We start from the raw sequence: 19,536 nt of genomic DNA, 5'->3' as shown, positions 1-19,536 counted from the left end.
CCCTTCTCTCTGCCAGCTCGCTCCACCAGCCAGCAGCCACTCCATAGACATAACTCAGGGGACCCTGCATAAGTCCAGATCCCTGAATAAAGGGTAAAGGATGACGTTTGCTGCACTTGGTGAGCTGAACATTTCCCATTCCCTAAAGGGTGAAGGCCAGGGTTCCAATATTCTACTATATTGTATATATGTCCCCAGTGTACTCTGCATAACACAAAAAACAGCTTTTAATATACTCACCTACGAAGCGGAGACATGTTCCCATTAAAGGAATGGCTTGTGAAAAGTTCTATTAAGAGCTGCTAGGCCTCCACAGACAGCGCTTTATTACACATAGTGAACTTTAGGCGGTTCTCATTGGCAAAGATAATAAGTATTTATTTATAAAACTAATGTGCTCAATATCTGTATTTTGTCTTGCTCATATATTCTTATCAAGTCTCTAAGGATTTCACTAACTTAATTGGACTCTTCTTGGATTGATCTAATACAGATCTCCGTGTCATGTCAGACGGTGCAGAACACATTAGTAATATTCCAAGAGACCAAAGATGCTTCCATTATCTGAGATGTAATTCATTTATAACCATATGTTCTTCTATAAGAGCCCATGTAAGAAAGAGAAAAGAAGGATAAAAAAGGCTTCCATCTTTATATTTTTTAATTGTAAATTGGCTGCATTCTTTTTTTTGTTTAGAGTTAAAAGGGGTTTAGAATATCCACCCTATTATAATATCAATAGTTAAAAAAGGGGCTCTTCATTCAGGACCCATGTCCACTGTTGACTGTAGCTACTAAGATCTACTCTAGCCATGGAGGACTCAGTCCAATAGACACTATGTTATGCTTGATATCTCCTGTAGAGGCGCTGTAGGAAACACTTGCAGCCAGATTTGTCCTCAAATTGCAACCGATCACCTGGCGGACCGCCTCTTATCTGATTACCCAAAGACAACAGCCCTTTATATTGATATTTCAGGCTTTTGCACATATAGGAATAACCTAATACGGTAATAATTGTTTTTAATACCAAAAACGTGAATTCTCTGTGGCTCATATCATGTGGATTATTCCTTGTGTCCTGTAATCATGTGTATGGAAAAATCCGGAGCAATAGCTGTCATCTGTGTGTTCGCCAATGGCTATTGAACATGTCTGGCCATCTTAAAGGGGTTGTCTGATGTAAAAAAAAATTTAAGGCATGGATTATTGTTGTCACCCATGTGGATCCAGTATAGACCTCTCCAGTGGTCTGCACTAGAACCAGAAGCAATGACTGCACCGTCTATGTCGTCTGGACAATGAAGCCATTGCATCCGGAGCAGGCGATGACCACGAGAGCTGCCTGCACCGGATTCACAGGAGTGACAGTACATGAGGGTCCCTCTAGTTACACAACCCCTTTAATATAAGTACTTTTCAATTATTACATACCTGTCCTAATGCCCATTTTATCAATAATTTACTGTTCAGTTATATGCAGTCTACTGTTCTCTGTTAGCAGCCCTCTTAGGATAGGGAGGGTCGGACTGTAGCGTTTTCCAATAGGAAGTGCAAAAAAAATTATTTTGTCCCTATAATCACTATTTTACCTTTAGATTCAGTTTCCTGTGGCTTCCTGACCAGAATCCATTTTCTGTTTGCAGAGAGAGCCCGGGATTACCTGCACAAAACAGGACGGTTCATTGTGATTGGAGGAATCATCTCCCCCGTCCACGATTCTTACGGGAAACAGGTACAGATTACACTTGTATTGTTTAAGATTATTGTACTTGTTTTTTATTATCTATATCATTCTATGGAATAAATGGCACTAAAATAATAAATATCACTGAATCTATACTAATCATTATTATTATCTTTACTATAAAAGACAAATATTGTTTTTCCTATGTCTGTGTGTGAAGGTAATACAATGATAATCAATAATCAGATCACAGCCCCGTGTTTCTCACCATGGAAATCAGCTGCATTGTGTCTGTAAAGATATTTCCTGCGGCCATAATAATGAGGATGACAATGACTATCAAGACCATGTAGTTTTTAAGAAAAGCTGTAAGACATTAGATCATATTCACTAGCGTGTTGCACTCGTCCTCTTCATTGTACGCCGTTCAGATCATCTCCAAAGTGTCACGTAATTTATGTTCTAGCAAAATAGTAGAAAAAAAGCTCAACTCACCCAAAAAATGAAGAATCAATGCAAGGAACCTTGCGGTGCCACAGGAAAGCCAATTAGAAGAAAGGAGATTCCAGAATCAGAATCTTCATTAAAAACACTCTTTATTAGAAAACGGTTTAAAAAGTCCAACTCCAGTACCAACCATAATTAGCAAACGCGTTTCAGACTGCTATCTTTAGTCATTGATACCAGCCGGAGCAAAAAAGTGCAAAAAGGTCTTAACTCATAGCAAAAGGTATGTTAGTAGGGAGTGTTTGCTCACCTGATGGTGTAAATCAGCTGCTGCAGAACCAGAGATTGCAACACCAGAAGAGTACTGAAGAGGATTTAGTGTTTTCTTTCTGCGCTGCTGGTGGATCCAGAGTACACAGGGGTTGAAGCAATGCGGTTTTAATATCGACGCGTTTCGAAGTTATCAAACTTCTTCAGGATACAACCACAGTCATAATTAAGCAGATTGTGATCAAATTGTATCCTGAAGAAGTTCGATAACTTCGAAACGCGTCAATATTAAAACCGCATTGCTTCAACCCCTGTGTACCCTGGATCCCTCCTGTGGAACTCCATCGGCGGTGAAGAAAAAACACTTTTAATCCTCTTCAGTACTCTTTAGTCATTGCAATTTCCTTTCTTCTAATTCATTTCTAGCACCCCTGACTTTACAGGTGCGGCTCCCAACCTGGGACTCCAGGCTGAGGTAAGGCTGGGTTCACACATCCATGTTTTGTGGTCATCTGACACAAACTCATTAGCTTCATATATGTCGGTCCTCCATGGTGGCCCATACTCGGATGTGTGAGTCTGGCCTTAGCCGGTCATTTTGCAATCGACTTACGTTGCGAACAGGAGATTTCTGCAACCGCAGCCAACAAGTTGCTGCAAATCCAAATCATTTGAACTATTTTTACCCATTCCGGGTTGCAGGTGCGGTAACTTACTGGTTAAAATACGACCACATTTACTTACTTTATGGAGGGATGTAGCAGTGGCAAGGTGCGAGTGACCGAGAGACGAGTGGGAGTCTCCTAGTGACCCCGGCTTTAGGCTCCAAGTGTTTATAACTTGTGAAACCACCATTTCGAGCTAGATAGCTACCAGGTGCCGGATTTACATCTTCTGGCGCCTTGGGTGTAACGGGTCTGGGAGGCGGAACCTCTGAGCTACTATACAAGGCGGCGGTCCTTGTAAGGGAGCGGGTGGCGACCAGGGTAGACGAGCAGGCAGTCACAGCAGGTGACCGGGACAGTCTCTGAATGAACGGACAGGAGGTCACGGCAAGTGACCGGGGCAGTCTCTGGATGAACGGGCAGGAGGTCACAGCAAGTGACCGGGGCAGTCTCTGGATGAACGGGCAGAAGGTCACAGCAAGTGACCGGGGCAGTCTCTGGATGAACGGGCAGGAGGTCACAGCAAGTGACCGGGGCAGTCTCTGGGTAAAGGATTGGTACGACCTGTGGCGGCTGATGATAGACGTGAGCTCCCAGGTGAGCAGGCGAGAATCTCTGGATAAACGGGTGGTCACAGCATGTGACGGCGGAGCCTCCAGGAAGACCAACAGACAGGTAGCAGATAAGCGCTCCCAGGTGAGCGGGCAGAAGTCTCTGGACAGGCGGGTGGTCACAGCACGTGACGGCAGAGCCTCCAGGTAGGCTAGCAGACAGGCAGCAGATGAGCGCTCCCAGGTGAGCGGGCAAGCTGGTCCATAGACAGACTGACAGGAGTTGGAAGGCAGACCGTCGGACCTCAGGCAAGCAGGCAGGTAGCAGATGTGCGCTCCCAGGTGAGCGGGCAAGCTGGTCCTTAGACAGACTGACAGGAGTTGGAGGGCAGACCGTCGGACCTCAGGCTAGCAGGCAGGTAGCAGAATATCAGGCAGGAATAAGACAGCAAGCTGGCAGGAATCTGGCAGGTATCTGGCAGGTAACTGGCAACGGGACCTGAGGGCTGAAGCAGAGTAGTGAACATTGCTACAACATTGCTCGGGCACCTCCATTTTGGAGGAGGTGCCTTTTATATGGGAGGTCCTCCGGCAATTGGCCGGGGACTCCTTAGGACGGCGCGCGCGGTCCCTTTAAGAGAGGGGAAGCGCGCGCGCCCTAAGCACACTGCCGGGGAAGGAGCGCGTGCCGGAAGCAGCGGGGAGAGAAGCGCTGGAGGACGCCGCGCCAGGAGCGGGGAGGTGAGAGGGACGGCGTCTCTGCCTAGAACGGGGCAGAGACGCCGATGCTACAGTACCCCCCCCTTTAGGCCCCCTCTTTTTTTGGCCAGAAAGAAATTTTTCAAGAAGAAGCGGGGCGTTGATGTTCTCCCTGGGTTCCCAAGTCCTCTCCTCAGGACCAAACCCCTTCCAATCTACCAGAAAAAAGGTTTTTCCTCTTACCCTCTTGGAGGCCAGAATACTCTCTACCTCAAAGATGTCATCAGCGGAAACCGGAGCAGGAAGGGTACCTGGATTTTTGGAAAAAAAGTTAAAGACAACGGGTTTGAGGAGAGATACGTGGAAGGAGTTGGGGATCCGTAGGGTGGCCGGGAGTTTTAATTTGTAGGCCACAGGGTTAATTTGCCTGAGGACTTCGAAGGGACCGATGAATCGAGGACCCAACTTGTAGGAGGGTACTTTGAGCCGCACATGTTTGGATGAGAGCCAAACCTTGTCTCCCGGACGGAATTGGGGCGGATCCAGACGTCTCTTATCAGCATATCTCTTCATCCGCTCAGAGGAGAGAAGAAGAGCGGACCTGGTGCTCTCCCAAATAGTAGAAAATTCGCTGACAAGAGACTCCGCAGCAGCGTTGTCCACAGAAACGAAGACAGGAAGTGGAATCCGGGGATGTTGGCCACCGACTATAAAGAACGGGGATTTGGAAGAGGATTCGCTCTCATGGTTGTTATAAGAGAACTCGGCCCATGGTAGGAGATCCACCCAGTCCGAGTGGTGAGCATCAACGAAGTGCCGGAGGTAGCTGGTCAAGATCTGATTGATCCGCTCCACTTGACCATTGAACTGAGGGTGGTAAGCGGAGGAGAAGTCCAGGGTAATGTCCAGCAGCTTACATGTGGCTCTCCAGAAGCGTGAGGTGAACTGAACCCCACGATCCGTCACGATGTGGAGAGGCAGACCATGGAGACGGAAGATGTGGCGGATAAAATCTTTAGCCAGCTCGGGTGCAGACGGGAGACCAGGCAGGGGAATGAAGTGGGCCATCTTAGAAAAACGGTCAGCGACAACCCAAATGACAGTACAACCGGCAGAAACTGGAAGGTCGGTGATAAAGTCCATAGCGATGTGTTGCCAAGGAGCAGCAGGTACGGGAAGGGGCAGGAGATGGCCGGCAGGTAGATGTCGGGGAACTTTGTTACGGGCACAGGATGAACAGGCCGCGACGAAGTCTACCACGTCCTTACGCAGGGTAGGCCACCAGTAATGCCGGGTAATAAGTTGGAAGGTCTTCTTTTGGCCAGCATGGCCAGCTAGTTTAGAAGAATGTCCCCAGCGAAGAACCCTCTCCCGATATGGCACAGCTACGAACGTCTTACCGGGTGGAAGACGAGTCAGATCCAAGGGGGCCACATTCATCACTTTGGAGGAGTCGATGATGTGCGTAGGTTCCTCCTCTTGATCGGAGGACAGGAAGGACCGGGACAAGGCATCAGCTTTGACGTTCTTGTCCGCCGGACGGAAATAAAGAATGAAGTCGAAGCGGGCAAAAAACAACGACCACCGGGCCTGGCGAGGATTGAGTCTCTGGGCATTTTGGAGATATGCCAGGTTTTTGTGATCCGTGTAGATAATTATAGGGGAAAAGAGAGCCCCTTCAAGCAGATAGCGCCACTCCCCCAGTGCCAATTTGATGGCTAGCAATTCACGGTCTCCTATGGAGTAGTTGCGCTCCGACGAGGAGAAGATTTTGGAGAAGAAGCCGCATGTTACCATTCTCCCGGTAGAAGATTTTTGGGTGAGCACCGCTCCGGCTCCGGAGGAGGAGGCATCAACCTCCAGGTAGAATTGTTTATTACAGTCCGGACGGTGCAGGACGGGAGCAGAGGCGAAGGCTTTCTTTAGGGAAAGGAAGGCCTCCTCGGCTTCAGGCGACCATGTCCTGGGGTTAGCCCCCTTACGGGTAAGTGCAGATATGGGAGCAGTCCGAGACGAGAAGTGTGGGATGAAAAGACGATAGTAATTAGCGAAGCCCAGGAATCGCTGTATCGCCTTCAAACCTTCAGGACGAGGCCATTTTAGAACGGAAGAGAGCTTCTCGGGATCCATTTGCAGACCTGTTTGGGAGATAACATAGCCCAAGAACGGAAGGGAGGTCTGATCGAAGAGGCACTTCTCGTATTTGGCATAAAGGTGGTTCTGCCGAAGCCTAAGCAGGACCTGACGAACATCCCTCCGGTGTGTGGGGAGATCCGGAGAGAAGACCAAGATATCGTCCAGGTATACCACTACGCAGAAGTACAGGAGGTCACGGAAGATGTCGTTGACTAGTTCCTGAAAGACCGCGGGAGCATTACAGAGACCGAAGGGCATCACAAGGTACTCGTAGTGACCGTCCCGGGTATTGAATGCCGTCTTCCACTCGTCTCCTTGACGGATACGGACCAGATTATACGCTCCTCGTAGATCCAGCTTGGAGAAGATCCTGGTGCCCTTGAGACGGTCAAACAATTCGGAGATGAGTGGCAGGGGATATTTATTTTTTACCGTGATGAGATTGAGTCCTCTGTAGTCAATACAGGGACGTAGCGAGCCGTCTTTCTTTTTGACAAAGAAGAATCCGGCTCCAGCCGGGGAGGTAGATTTTCGGATAAATCCCCTAGCCAGATTCTCTTCAATGTACTCAGACATGGCCCGGGTCTCGGCTGCAGACAACGGGTAGATACGCCCACGGGGAGGAGTGGTACCAGGTACCAGGTCGATCGGGCAATCGTATGGCCTATGGGGTGGCAACGTCTCAGCTTCCTTCTTACCGAAGACGTCCGCATAGGGCCAGTAGGGAGCCGGGAGACCAGGTAAGTTAGCTGGAGTAGGCTGAGGGCGAAGTGGACGGACCGGGACCAGGCAGGTCCTATGGCAGTCAGGACCCCATCGGAGTACTTCACCGGACCGCCAGTTCAATACGGGTTCATGTGTCTGGAGCCAAGGTAAACCTAGCAACAGGGAGTGAGAAAGTCTGGACAGCACATGGAATGAGATCTCCTCAGAGTGCAGCATTCCCACCTGCAGGGTTATGGGTTCAGTGACGAGCAGGATGGTCTCCGAGAGAAGTCTTCCATCCACGGAGGCAACTGACAATGGTTCAGCCAGGGACTTGGTGGGAATATGGTATCTCTCTACCAAAGACTGGGAGATGAGGTTTCCAGCAGCTCCAGAATCCAGATGGGCGAGTTCAAAGAGACGGTTCTCTCCCCAAGCAATAGAGACCGGTAAGGTCAGAGACGGAGAGGGCTTACTTTTGTCTAGGACGACCTCTCCGAGCGGTCCTAGACACTGGCGTTTCCCGGCTTTTCCGGGCAGGAACGGATGAAGTGCTTCATACTGCCACAATAGAAACAGCTTCCCTCGGCTCGGCGAGATTCTTGGCGAGAACCGACCATATTGGTCTGGTCGACCTGCATAGGCTCAGGAGAGTGTACCTGAGGAGAGATGGAGGGAGTGACAGGTTTCTGAAAAGTAGGAGCTAGACGTGGAAACCTCCTCTCACGGGTGACCTCTTTGGCTCGCTCCTGGAACCGTAGGTCAATCCGGGTGGCAAGAGTTATTAGGTCATCGAGAGTGGTAGGAATGTCCCGACCGGCAAGTTCATCTTTAATACGGCTGGACAGACCCTCCCAGAAGACGGATACCAGAGCGTCATTATCCCAGGCCAGCTCCGAGGCAAGGGTACGGAACCGTATGGCATATTGGCCCACGGTGAGACTTCCCTGACGGAGGCGTAGCAGTGATGATGCGGATGAGGTCTTCCGTCCGGGTTCATCGAAGACTTTCCGGAAAGCCGTGAGAAAGGCAGGCAAGTCGGACACCAGGGGGTCTCCTCTCTCCCATAGAGGATTTAGCCAGGCCAGGGCCTCCCCGGTGAGATGGGACATGATGAAGGCAATTTTGGCCCGGTCGGAGTTAAACTGGTGAGACAGGAGTTCAAAGTGCAGGGTGCACTGATTTATGAAGCCCCGAGCCTGGGCGGAGTCGCCTCCGAAGCGAGGAGGTGCAGAAAACCGGGGTCCGGGGTAGTGTACTTCTCTCTCACCGATATTTATGATGTGAACGGGCACCCTCCCATGGCGTACATCGACCACCCCCCGTGCTGTCAAAATGGTGGGCCTACTGTCTGAGTAGACGGGTTCTACCATTGCTTGGTAGTCTCTACCTCTTAGACCAATAGCTGCCCGGCACCAAATCATCATCTCACTTTTTGGGGGCATGGCAATAGGGAACGGGTCACACATTCTCACGCTACCTATCTCACCACCAGATAGTTCCACCTGTTGCAGCTTCATCAGTGCCCGGATCTCTTTTTGGAGCACACGCTGCTGGCCGGAACTGGCGTTCTTGGCAACCTGCTGTAAAATGAGAATCACCTCTGCAAGACAATTTTCAATTACATTGGTTCCCAGGGTGATTCTAGGGTGACTCTCATGACGGTCTATGTCCACTATAATCAGTCCTTGTGCCGCCAGTTCGACTTTACCGATTTTAATGGTCACCTCCTTGAATCCCACCTGCGGCACGGGCTGACCATTGCTGACGATGATACTCAGGTCATCGTCTGGGTAGCGGGTTATGTCCGAATCATTCCAGTACTGCTTGAAGAGCACGTACGGGATGGTGGTGACCTGTGACCCAGTGTCTAGTAGGGCACTCATAGGAATGCCATCCAGTACCACAGGCAAGATTGGACGTCCCCCTACGTATTTATCACGCCAGTTTGATGGGCCTGATGGTCTTATGCCTGGGGGTTGGCCCTCTACCCCAGGTTGTGCCCGTTTAAATGACAGAACCTTGCCACATGTCCGGGTTGATTGCAGCGGCGGCAAATAGGTCGTCCGTCCTCGTTGTATCGATCGCTGGGTCTTCCTCTGGCCGGTGGGGTCCTCCTTGGTCGGCGCCACGGGATGTCCTCCGGTCCGGATGCCAGCTTGATCTTCCCTGCAGTAGAAACCTGTAAAGACTGCACAGTTCGGGTTAGCGCGGCAACGCTTTTAGTTAGCTCTTGGACCTGATGGTGCAGGTCTGTAGCCGGGTCATTGTTTAAAGCCTGCGCATCAGCTCCCACAGGCCCTGCAGACAAGGGCGCCGTCTCCTGGTGATAAGTGATAGCAGGGCGCCTGTGGGTCACAGCGCCACCTGGTGCCGGTTCTCGGAGCACCCGGATGGCTCTGTCCTTGAACTGTGCAAAGTCCAGGTCAGGGTCCTGTAAGGCCATTGCCCGCAACTGGGTTCGGTGGGCATTGCACAGTAGACCCTCAATGAATTGTTCAGTCAACAGCTTATCTTCATTTCCCACGCTGTCAGGGTCTGCCTGCTTAATGGCTCTCAGGGCCTCTTGTAGGTTTAGAGCATAGTCTCTTATACTCTCATGTGCCCGTTGTTTGCACCCATAAAATCTTAGTTTTATTTCGGCTGAGGTGCGGGTGTCAAATGTGTCTTTCAGCCGGGTTAGTATGTCTCTGACAGTCCTCTTCCTCCCAGGTGGCCAGGACTTTACCTCCCTTTGGGCTGCCCCGATTAATTGGGCCACCAGGATGCTCACTTTTTGCGCCTCCGTGAGGGGATACACCTGGAAGAGGCTATCCAGCCTTTCTCTGAAGTCATTTAGGGTATGTGACTCCCCTGAGTACTGGGGTAGCCAGGCTGCCCCCGGGATATAGGGCATGGTGAAAGGCATGACCGCAGCAGCGGTGGCGCTGGCGGCGGCTGTGGCGGTGAAGCTCTCCTCCGTATCCGACATCCTCCTCCCCCCTAGTGGACCGTGGCCTACCTTGCGATGATCCTCTTCCGTAGGCCGCGGCTCCGCAGTGGATCGTCAGGGTTGAGGACCTTCCGTCGCGCTCCTGTGACGTCGGCGTCTGCTGGGCTCCTTCCAGGACCTTACGCAACGTCCGGACGTGAGGCGGGGCTTCAGTTCTCGCGGGCTTTCGGAGTCCACGCCCCTCTTCTTCCCGCGCGGCGCCCTCAAGATGGCGTCCAATAGCGGGAAAACTCCACGGTTGGCGGGAAGAAGGCAGAAGATGGCGGGAAACGACTCCGGACGGCGGGAAACTTCACCACAGGTAAGTATAAAAGTCTCTTTTTTCAGGCACGCAGTACCCGGTGGTTGCGGGCACGTAATCCTGCCGGCTACTCCAAAATTGACTCACCCCCTGGGCCAGTGCTGTAGTGCGGCGCGCGTGCGCACGGGGAATACCCGGAGCCGGATCCGATGGGGGTAGTAGTCTTCGTGTGGCGGTGACCCGGTACGTGCCCAGGGTGGTCAAACTAAGTGGCGGTTATTGGTATGATGGTATTAGTGTCCGACTACGCCACCCGTTGAATGCGGCTATGAAGCCGCCGCTGCAGGGCAGTCCGCTGAGGCCGGTGGTACGGATGTGCAGCGTGGATGGTATAACCCCCAACGGGAGGGGTATGGCCTCAGGGCAGAGGATGAGGTTGATGTTGGGAGTGATGGTGTGGATGTCCCAGCACTAATGGTGCGACAAGGAAGCACGGAGACGCGAGGGTACAGTTCAGGGTCTTTACTGATGGTACAAGGCAAATTCCCCCGGGAGTACTGGCTAGTAGTTGGGGCCTGGTTAGTCTGCGAGTAAGCCGGAGTTCCCCTGGCCAGGTGGAGTTGTAGGCCTTCCCGTTAGTCTGTACCCTTCCTGGCTACCCTGCTTTCGGCGGTTACAAGTAGCCCACGTCCATGGGTATACCGTGTGGTGCTCACCCGTATGGCTGGTGACCTGGGGCCTCCTGTTAGCCTCCGCTCCGGGATGGCGGTGCTGGTCCCTTCGTTGTGACTAAGCCTCCGGGCTTTTATGGCCAGAGGACCTGGAATTCCCTGCCGGATGGATTCTGCTGCTGGGTATATCTTAGTCCCCACAGCCTCGGACTCCTGTGTCCGGTTTTAGTACCTTCTCCCAGGGCGAGCTCTGCACAGCTCCAGCCCCTGGCGCTTCTCCTTGGCTCCTACAGAGCTCCTGATGTCTATCTGTCCCTGTTTCTGCGTGTCCAGACCAGACTCCGTCTCTGTCTGGAACTCCTCTCTCCTAACCCTGCCTCAGCCCCAGTTTATGTAGGGGAAGTTCTTCCCCTCCCAGGACTGGGCAGGAGGTGTGGCATGCTTAGGATTCCTGCCCAGGAGACCTCCCACCTGCTCACAGACGTAATATTGCTATTACTGTGGAAACCAGACCCCTGGGGTGCCACATTCCCCCCTAGTGAAATTTAGTACTCCCGGACTAAACATATATATATATTTTTTTTTTTTTCAAAAACATAACAGGGTATAAACAGGAACAATTAAATACATGAGATGGTCACGGCGTGTCCGTAACCGGGAAGCAATAAGGGTGTCCATTTCACCAAAGAACAGGGAGCCGTAACCAGGTAGGGGTCTGTCCTGCCCCGAGTCTTTAACAGTCTTTAGTCCATTCCTGGGTTACGCTCCAAACATATTTACAACAGAGTTCCGGTTACTCACTGTCCATAACCTGTCAGTCCATATAAAGAAATCTGTAACTGAAAAACATAATTAGCAACGGCTACAACAAAACAGGTAAACATAAAATAGTTAAAGCAATTAGCCAACTTAGATTCTCCAACGTACGGGCATCTGGCCTCTGGTAACCCTAGTGGACCTACGGAGCTCACTCACTGGTCCTGCACTACAGGGTGTAGGAGGTGTTATGGGCAAGCTGGGCAGCTTTCTGCGCACTCTTTGGCTCACTAGGGGCACGGCAGGCTCACTACTAGCAGAGGGTTGATCCTCCTGTACTGCTGGTGTGGACTCTTCTGCCTCTTGGGCCGGCTGCTCTTCCAGCTCTTCCTGTTCCTCTGTAGGCACTTGCGGGGCTGGCTGGAGAAAGGTGAGGACGGGTACCACGACAGCACCGTTTACTTGTGTCCAAGACCAGGGGAAGTCTCCGAGTACAGTCCTGATCATTTCTTCCCTTTCCTCTGCGGGTCGAGGGTTTTCTTGATCTTCTTCTCCAGGGTTTTGCAGCTGCTTGGGACACTTCTTCAGGTGGTCTCTGGAGACAACGGCTGTGGTTTCTCCTCCATCCTTACTGATCACGCAAATCTTTGGGTTTTCATGGCTTGATGGCAGTACGGTGTACGGGTCCTTCTCCCACTGGTCGTCCAACTTGTGGAGCCGTCTTTTCCTCTTCAAGACCTGCTCTCCAGGTACCAGGGGAACAGCGGGAGCATACTGATTATAAGCCCTCTCTTGCCTTTCTCTAGCTTGAGACAGACTTCGCTCCACGCTCTCCTGCACTTTCCGATACTGCTGCTGCCGCCCTGTGTCCCAGTCTGCCTCTGGCGAGGTGTCCTCGGGCGTCAGGACTCCCATATCCAGGTCGATAGGCAGCTTACCAGGTCTCGCTCTCATTAGGTAAGCCGGGGTACAGTTGGTAGAACCTACAGGGATGTGGTTGTATAGGTCCACCAGATCAGGCAGCTTCTCAGGCCACATACTGCGTTCTTCCAGGGGCAATGTTTTCAGGAGGTCTATCACCACCTGGTTCATCTTCTCGCAGAGTCCATTAGTTTGTGGGTGATAGGGCGTTGTTCTTATCTTCGTGCAGCCATACAGGTTGCAGAACTCCTGGAAGACTTCCGCTTCGAAGGCTGGCCCTTGGTCTGTCAGCACTTGGTCCGGGTACCCGTGTGGACGGCAGAAGTGCTGCTGGAAGGCTCTAGCTGCTGTTTGAGCTGTTAAGTCCTTGACCGGGACCACCACCAGGAATCGGGAGTAATGATCTACGATTGTGAGGGCGTAGACATACCCAGATCTGCTTGGAGCCAGTTTCACATGGTCCAGGGCTACCAGTTCCAGTGGCTGTCGGGTGATGATGGGCTGCAAGGGAGTCTTCTGGCTGGCACGGTCCTTCCTTCTTAGGTGGCATGGTCCACAGTCTCTGCACCACCTCTCGATGGCTCCTCTCATGCCTACCCAGTAGAACCGTTCACGCAATAAGAACTCCAGCTTCTTCCACCCGAAATGTCCTGCTCCGTTGTGGTACGCCTCCAGAATCATAGCCGCGTCTCGTCTGGGGACCACTACCTGCCAGGTCAACTCATGCGTTCGAGAGTTAACCATTCTCCGGCACAACTTCTCCCTGTAGAGGAACAGCCTACTTTTCTCCTTCCACAGTTGCTTAGTCTCCTCTGGGGCGTCTGGGTCCAGACTGGCATCGGCTTGGGTCAGCATTTCCTTCACCAGACGGACTGCGGGATCACTGTCTTGCGTCTCCGCCCAGTTGTAGTGGGGCAAGGGATTGAACGTCACGGAGCGCCTGTCCTTCACACGGTGGGAATACAGGGTAATCCCATGACGGTGGAACGCAGGGAGCTCAACTTCTTCCAGATCTTCTGGATCTTCCCCTATATCCGGTAAGTTCGGCATTCTAGACAGGGCATCCGCGTTGGCATTTGAGCGTCCTGCCCGGTATTTGATGGTGAATTCAAAGTTGGACAGGCGGGTCATCCATCTCTGTTCCAGGGCACCGAGCCTTGCAGTGTCCAGGTGTGTCAACGGGTTGTTATCCGTGTACACGGTGAATTTGGAGGAGGCAACGTAATGCTTGAAACGTTCGGTCACTGCCCACACTACTGCCAGGAACTCCAGCTTGAATGAGCTATAATTCTCAGGGTTCCTCTCGGTGGGTCGTAGCTTTCGGCTAGCGTAAGCGATTACCCGTTCTTTTCCTTGCTGGATCTGGGACAGCACGGCTCCTAGCCCGATGTTACTTGCGTCCGTGTGGAGGATAAAGGGCTGGCTGTAGTCTGGATATGCCAGGATTTCATCCCCCTGGAGGGCCATCTTCAGCTGGCAAAAGGACTCCTCTTCCAGCTTTTCCCACCTGAAGGGCGGCTTCTGGTTTTTGGCTTTCCGAGATTGACCTATCAGGAGGTCCTGCATAGGGGCTGCCATTTTGGTGAAACCGGGAATGAATCTTCGGTAGTAGCCTACCAACCCGAGGAACTGCCGCACTTCCTTTATGCTGGAGGGTCTTGGCCAGTCCTTAATTACGGTGATCTTATCAGGGTCGGGAGCCACTCCGTCAGCACTCACCACGTGTCCCAGGTATTGCACCTTTGGTTTCAGGAGATGACACTTGGAGGGTTTCACCTTTAGGCCGTAGTTTGCCAGAGCTTCGAACACTTCTGCCAGGTGTTTCAGGTGGTCCTCGTAGGTCTTGGAATAGACGATGACATCGTCCAGGTATAACAGGACCGTCTCGAAGTTCCGGTGTCCCAGACAGCATTCCATCAACCGTTGGAAGGTTCCTGGTGCGTTGCAGAGCCCGAACGGCATGCAGTTAAATTCGCTGAGACCCATCGGGGTGGTGAATGCGGTCTTCTCCCGGTCTGCCTCTGCTACAGGAACCTGCCAGTACCCGCTAGTGAGATCCAAAGTAGAGAAGAAGTTAGTAGATTTTAATGCAGCTAAGGACTCTTCTATCCTTGGTAACGGGTACGCATCTTTGTGTGTGATACGGTTGACCTTCCTGTAGTCTACACACATTCTCATAGTGTTGTCCTTCTTTTTCACTAAGACTAGTGGAGCTGCCCAGGGGCTACAGCTGTCTCTGATTACCCCAGCCTCCTTCATGTCTCTAAGCATCCCCTTGGCGTGTTGGTAGTGTGCAGGGGGTACGGGTCGGTATCTCTCCTTTATGGGAGGATGGTCTCCCGTGGGGATGTGGTGTTCTACCCCCTTTACTCGCCCGAAGTCTAACGGGTGTTTACTAAACACTCTCTCGTACTCTTGAACCACCCGATAGACTCCTTGTTTCTGGTGTGAGGGAGTGGAGTCGGTACCCAGATGTAGTTGCTGACACCAGTCCCCCACTGGTTTCTTAGAGCCGTTACCTTCCTCTGGTTGAGATGGAGGCAAGGGTTCGACGGCCTGTACAGAATTCTGGTTTATGGTGAACAATTTAGCTAGCGTGGCATACCGGGGCAGGTGTACTTCTCTCTCACCGATATTTATGATGCGAACGGGCACCCTCCCATGGCGTACATCGACCACCCCCCGTGCTGTCAAAATGGTGGGCCTACTGTCTGAGTAGACGGGTTCTACCATTGCTTGGTAGTCTCTACCTCTTAGACCAATAGCTGCCCGGCACCAAATCATCATCTCACTTTTTGGGGGCATGGCAATAGGGAACGGGTCACACATTCTCACGCTACCTATCTCACCACCAGATAGTTCCACCTGTTGCAGCTTCATCAGTGCCCGGATCTCTTTTTGGAGCACACGCTGCTGGCCGGAACTGGCGTTCTTGGCAACCTGCTGTAAAATGAGAATCACCTCTGCAAGACAATTTTCAATTACATTGGTTCCCAGGGTGATTCTAGGGTGACTCTCATGACGGTCTATGTCCACTATAATCAGTCCTTGTGCCGCCAGTTCGACTTTACCGATTTTAATGGTCACCTCCTTGAATCCCACCTGCGGCACGGGCTGACCATTGCTGACGATGATACTCAGGTCATCGTCTGGGTAGCGGGTTATGTCCGAATCATTCCAGTACTGCTTGAAGAGCACGTACGGGATGGTGGTGACCTGTGACCCAGTGTCTAGTAGGGCACTCATAGGAATGCCATCCAGTACCACAGGCAAGATTGGACGTCCCCCTACGTATTTATCACGCCAGTTTGATGGGCCTGATGGTCTTATGCCTGGGGGTTGGCCCTCTACCCCAGGTTGTGCCCGTTTAAATGACAGAACCTTGCCACATGTCCGGGTTGATTGCAGCGGCGGCAAATAGGTCGTCCGTCCTCGTTGTATCGATCGCTGGGTCTTCCTCTGGCCGGTGGGGTCCTCCTTGGTCGGCGCCACGGGATGTCCTCCGGTCCGGATGCCAGCTCGATCTTCCCTGCAGTAGAAACCTGTAAAGACTGCACAGTTCGGGTTAGCGCGGCAACGCTTTTAGTTAGCTCTTGGACCTGATGGTGCAGGTCTGTAGCCGGGTCATTATTTAAAGCCTGCGCATCAGCTCCCACAGGCCCTGCAGACAAGGGCGCCGTCTCCTGGTGATAAGTGATAGCAGGGCGCCTGTGGGTCACAGCGCCACCTGGTGCCGGTTCTCGGAGCACCCGGATGGCTCTGTCCTTGAACTGTGCAAAGTCCAGGTCAGGGTCCTGTAAGGCCATTGCCCGCAACTGGGTTTGGTGGGCATTGCACAGTAGACCCTCAATGAATTGTTCAGTCAACAGCTTATCTTCATTTCCCACGCTGTCAGGGTCTGCCTGCTTAATGGCTCTCAGGGCCTCTTGTAGGTTTAGAGCATAGTCTCTTATACTCTCATGTGCCCGTTGTTTGCACCCATAAAATCTTAGTTTTATTTCGGCTGAGGTGCGGGTGTCAAATGTGTCTTTCAGCCGGGTTAGTATGTCTCTGACAGTCCTCTTCCTCCCAGGTGGCCAGGACTTTACCTCCCTTTGGGCTGCCCCGATTAATTGGGCCACCAGGATGCTCACTTTTTGCGCCTCCGTGAGGGGATACACCTGGAAGAGGCTATCCAGCCTTTCTCTGAAGTCATTTAGGGTATGTGACTCCCCTGAGTACTGGGGTAGCCAGGCTGCCCCCGGGATATAGGGCATGGTGAAAGGCATGACCGCAGCAGCGGTGGCGCTGGCGGCGGCTGTGGCGGTGAAGCTCTCCTCCGTATCCGACATCCTCCTCCCCCCTAGTGGACCGTGGCCTACCTTGCGATGATCCTCTTCCGTAGGCCGCGGCTCCGCAGTGGATCGTCAGGGTTGAGGACCTTCCGTCGCGCTCCTGTGACGTCGGCGTCTGCTGGGCTCCTTCCAGGACCTTACGCAACGTCCGGACGTGAGGCGGGGCTTCAGTTCTCGCGGGCTTTCGGAGTCCACGCCCCTCTTCTTCCCGCGCGGCGCCCTCAAGATGGCGTCCAATAGCGGGAAAACTCCACGGTTGGCGGGAAGAAGGCAGAAGATGGCGGGAAACGACTCCGGACGGCAGGAAACTTCACCACAGGTAAGTATAAAAGTCTCTTTTTTCAGGCACGCAGTACCCGGTGGTTGCGGGCACGTAATCCTGCCGGCTACGCCAAAATTGACTCACCCCCTGGGCCAGTGCTGTAGTGCGGCGCGCGTGCTCGCGGGGAATACCCGGAGCCGGATCCGATGGGGGTAGTAGTCTTCGTGTGGCGGTGACCCGGTCCGTGCCCAGGGTGGTCAAACTAAGTGGCGGTTATTGGTATGATGGTATTAGTGTCCGACTACGCCACCCGTTGAATGCGGCTATGAAGCCGCCGCTGCAGGGCAGTCCGCTGAGGCCGGTGGTACGGATGTGCAGCGTGGATGGTATAACCCCCAACGGGAGGGGTATGGCCTCAGGGCAGAGGATGAGGTTGATGTTGGGAGTGATGGTGTGGATGTCCCAGCACTAATGGTGCGACAAGGAAGCACGGAGACGCGAGGGTACAGTTCAGGGTCTTTACTGATGGTACAAGGCAAATTCCCCCGGGAGTACTGGCTAGTAGTTGGGGCCTGGTTAGTCTGCGAGTAAGCCGGAGTTCCCCTGGCCAGGTGGAGTTGTAGGCCTTCCCGTTAGTCTGTACCCTTCCTGGCTACCCTGCTTTCGGCGGTTACAAGTAGCCCACGTCCCTGGGTATACCGTGTGGTGCTCACCCGTATGGCTGGTGACCTGGGGCCTCCTGTTAGCCTCCGCTCCGGGATGGCGGTGCTGGTCCCTTCGTTGTGACTGAGCCTCCGGGCTTTTATGGCCAGAGGACCTGGAATCCCCTGCCGGATGGATTCTGCTGCTGGGTATATCTTAGTCCCCACAGCCTCGGACTCCTGTGTCCGGTTTTAGTACCTTCTCCCAGGGCGAGCTCTGCACAGCTCCAGCCCCTGGCGCTTCTCCTTGGCTCCTACAGAGCTCCTGATGTCTATCTGTCCCTGTTTCTGCGTGTCCAGACCAGACTCCGTCTCTGTCTGGAACTCCTCTCTCCTAACCCTGCCTCAGCCCCAGTTTATGTAGGGGAAGTTCTTCCCCTCCCAGGACTGGGCAGGAGGTGTGGCATGCTTAGGATTCCTGCCCAGGAGACCTCCCACCTGCTCACAGACGTAATATTGCTATTACTGTGGAAACCAGACCCCTGGGGTGCCACACAGGCAGAGCCGTCAGAGTGTCCAGGCGAGAATTGACATTCCGCAGGTGACCCAGGATGGACTCCTGTTGGGACCTCTGACGGGACAGTTCATGACACAGGTCCGAGAGCGAGGGAGCTTGGGTGCCACCGGGTTCCATGGCCCGAGCAAACTGTAACGGGTCTGGGAGGCGGAACCTCTGAGCTACTATACAAGGGGGCGGTCCTTGTAAGGGAGCGGGTGGCGACCAGGGTAGACGGGCAGGCAGTCACAGCAGGTGACCGGGACAGTCTCTGAATGAACGGACAGGAGGTCACGGCAAGTGACTGGGGCAGTCTCTGGATGAACGGGCAGGAGGTCACAGCAAGTGACCGGGGCAGTCTCTGGATGAACGGGCAGGAGGTCACAGCAAGTGACCGGGGCAGTCTCTGGATGAATGGGCAGGAGGTCACAGCAAGTGACCGGGGCAGTCTCTGGGTAAAGGATTGGTACGACCTGTGGCGGCTGATGATAGACGTGAGCTCCCAGGTGAGCAGGCGAGAGTCTCTGGATAAACGGGTGGTCACAGCATGTGATGGCGGAGCCTCCAGGAAGACCAACAGACAGGTAGCAGATAAGCGCTCCCAGGTGAGCGGGCAGAAGTCTCTGGACAGGCGGGTGGTCGCAGCACGTGACGGCAGAGCCTCCAGGTAGGCTAGCAGACAGGCAGCAGATGAGCGCTCCCAGGTGAGCGGGCAAGCTGGTCCATAGACAGACTGACAGGAGTTGGAAGGCAGACCGTCGGACCTCAGGCAAGCAGGCAGGTAGCAGATGTGCGCTCCCAGGTGAGCGGGCAAGCTGGTCCTTAGACAGACTGACAGGAGTTGGAGGGCAGACCGTCGGACCTCAGGCTAGCAGGCAGGTAGCAGAATATCAGGCAGGAATAAGACAGCAAGCTGGCAGGAATCTGGCAGGTATCTGGCAGGTAACTGGCAACGGGACCTGAGGGCTGAAGCAGAGTAGTGAACAGTGCTACAACATTGCT

General features: G+C 53.0%; 1 protein-coding gene across 2 annotated transcripts in view; it reads left to right on the top strand.

Moving 5' to 3' along the window:
* NMNAT2 (nicotinamide nucleotide adenylyltransferase 2) overlaps positions 1 to 19,536 on the top strand; it is an 88,544-nt gene that overhangs the window by 39,142 nt on the left and 29,866 nt on the right. For both annotated transcript variants that reach the window (XM_073643320.1, XM_073643319.1), the window contains exon 2: positions 1,647 to 1,735. In XM_073643320.1, the coding sequence (XP_073499421.1) occupies positions 1,647 to 1,735 (89 nt within the window). The remainder of the gene's footprint in view (positions 1 to 1,646; positions 1,736 to 19,536) is intronic.

This window comes from Phyllobates terribilis, unplaced genomic scaffold, assembly GCF_046119375.1.
Source record: "Phyllobates terribilis strain yellow unplaced genomic scaffold, ASM4611937v1 Scaffold_8__6_contigs__length_399053987, whole genome shotgun sequence".
Classification (NCBI taxonomy): domain Eukaryota; kingdom Metazoa; phylum Chordata; class Amphibia; order Anura; family Dendrobatidae; genus Phyllobates; species Phyllobates terribilis.
Note: the sequence above shows the minus strand (reverse complement) of the source record. Positions and strands in the feature narration are given on the sequence as shown.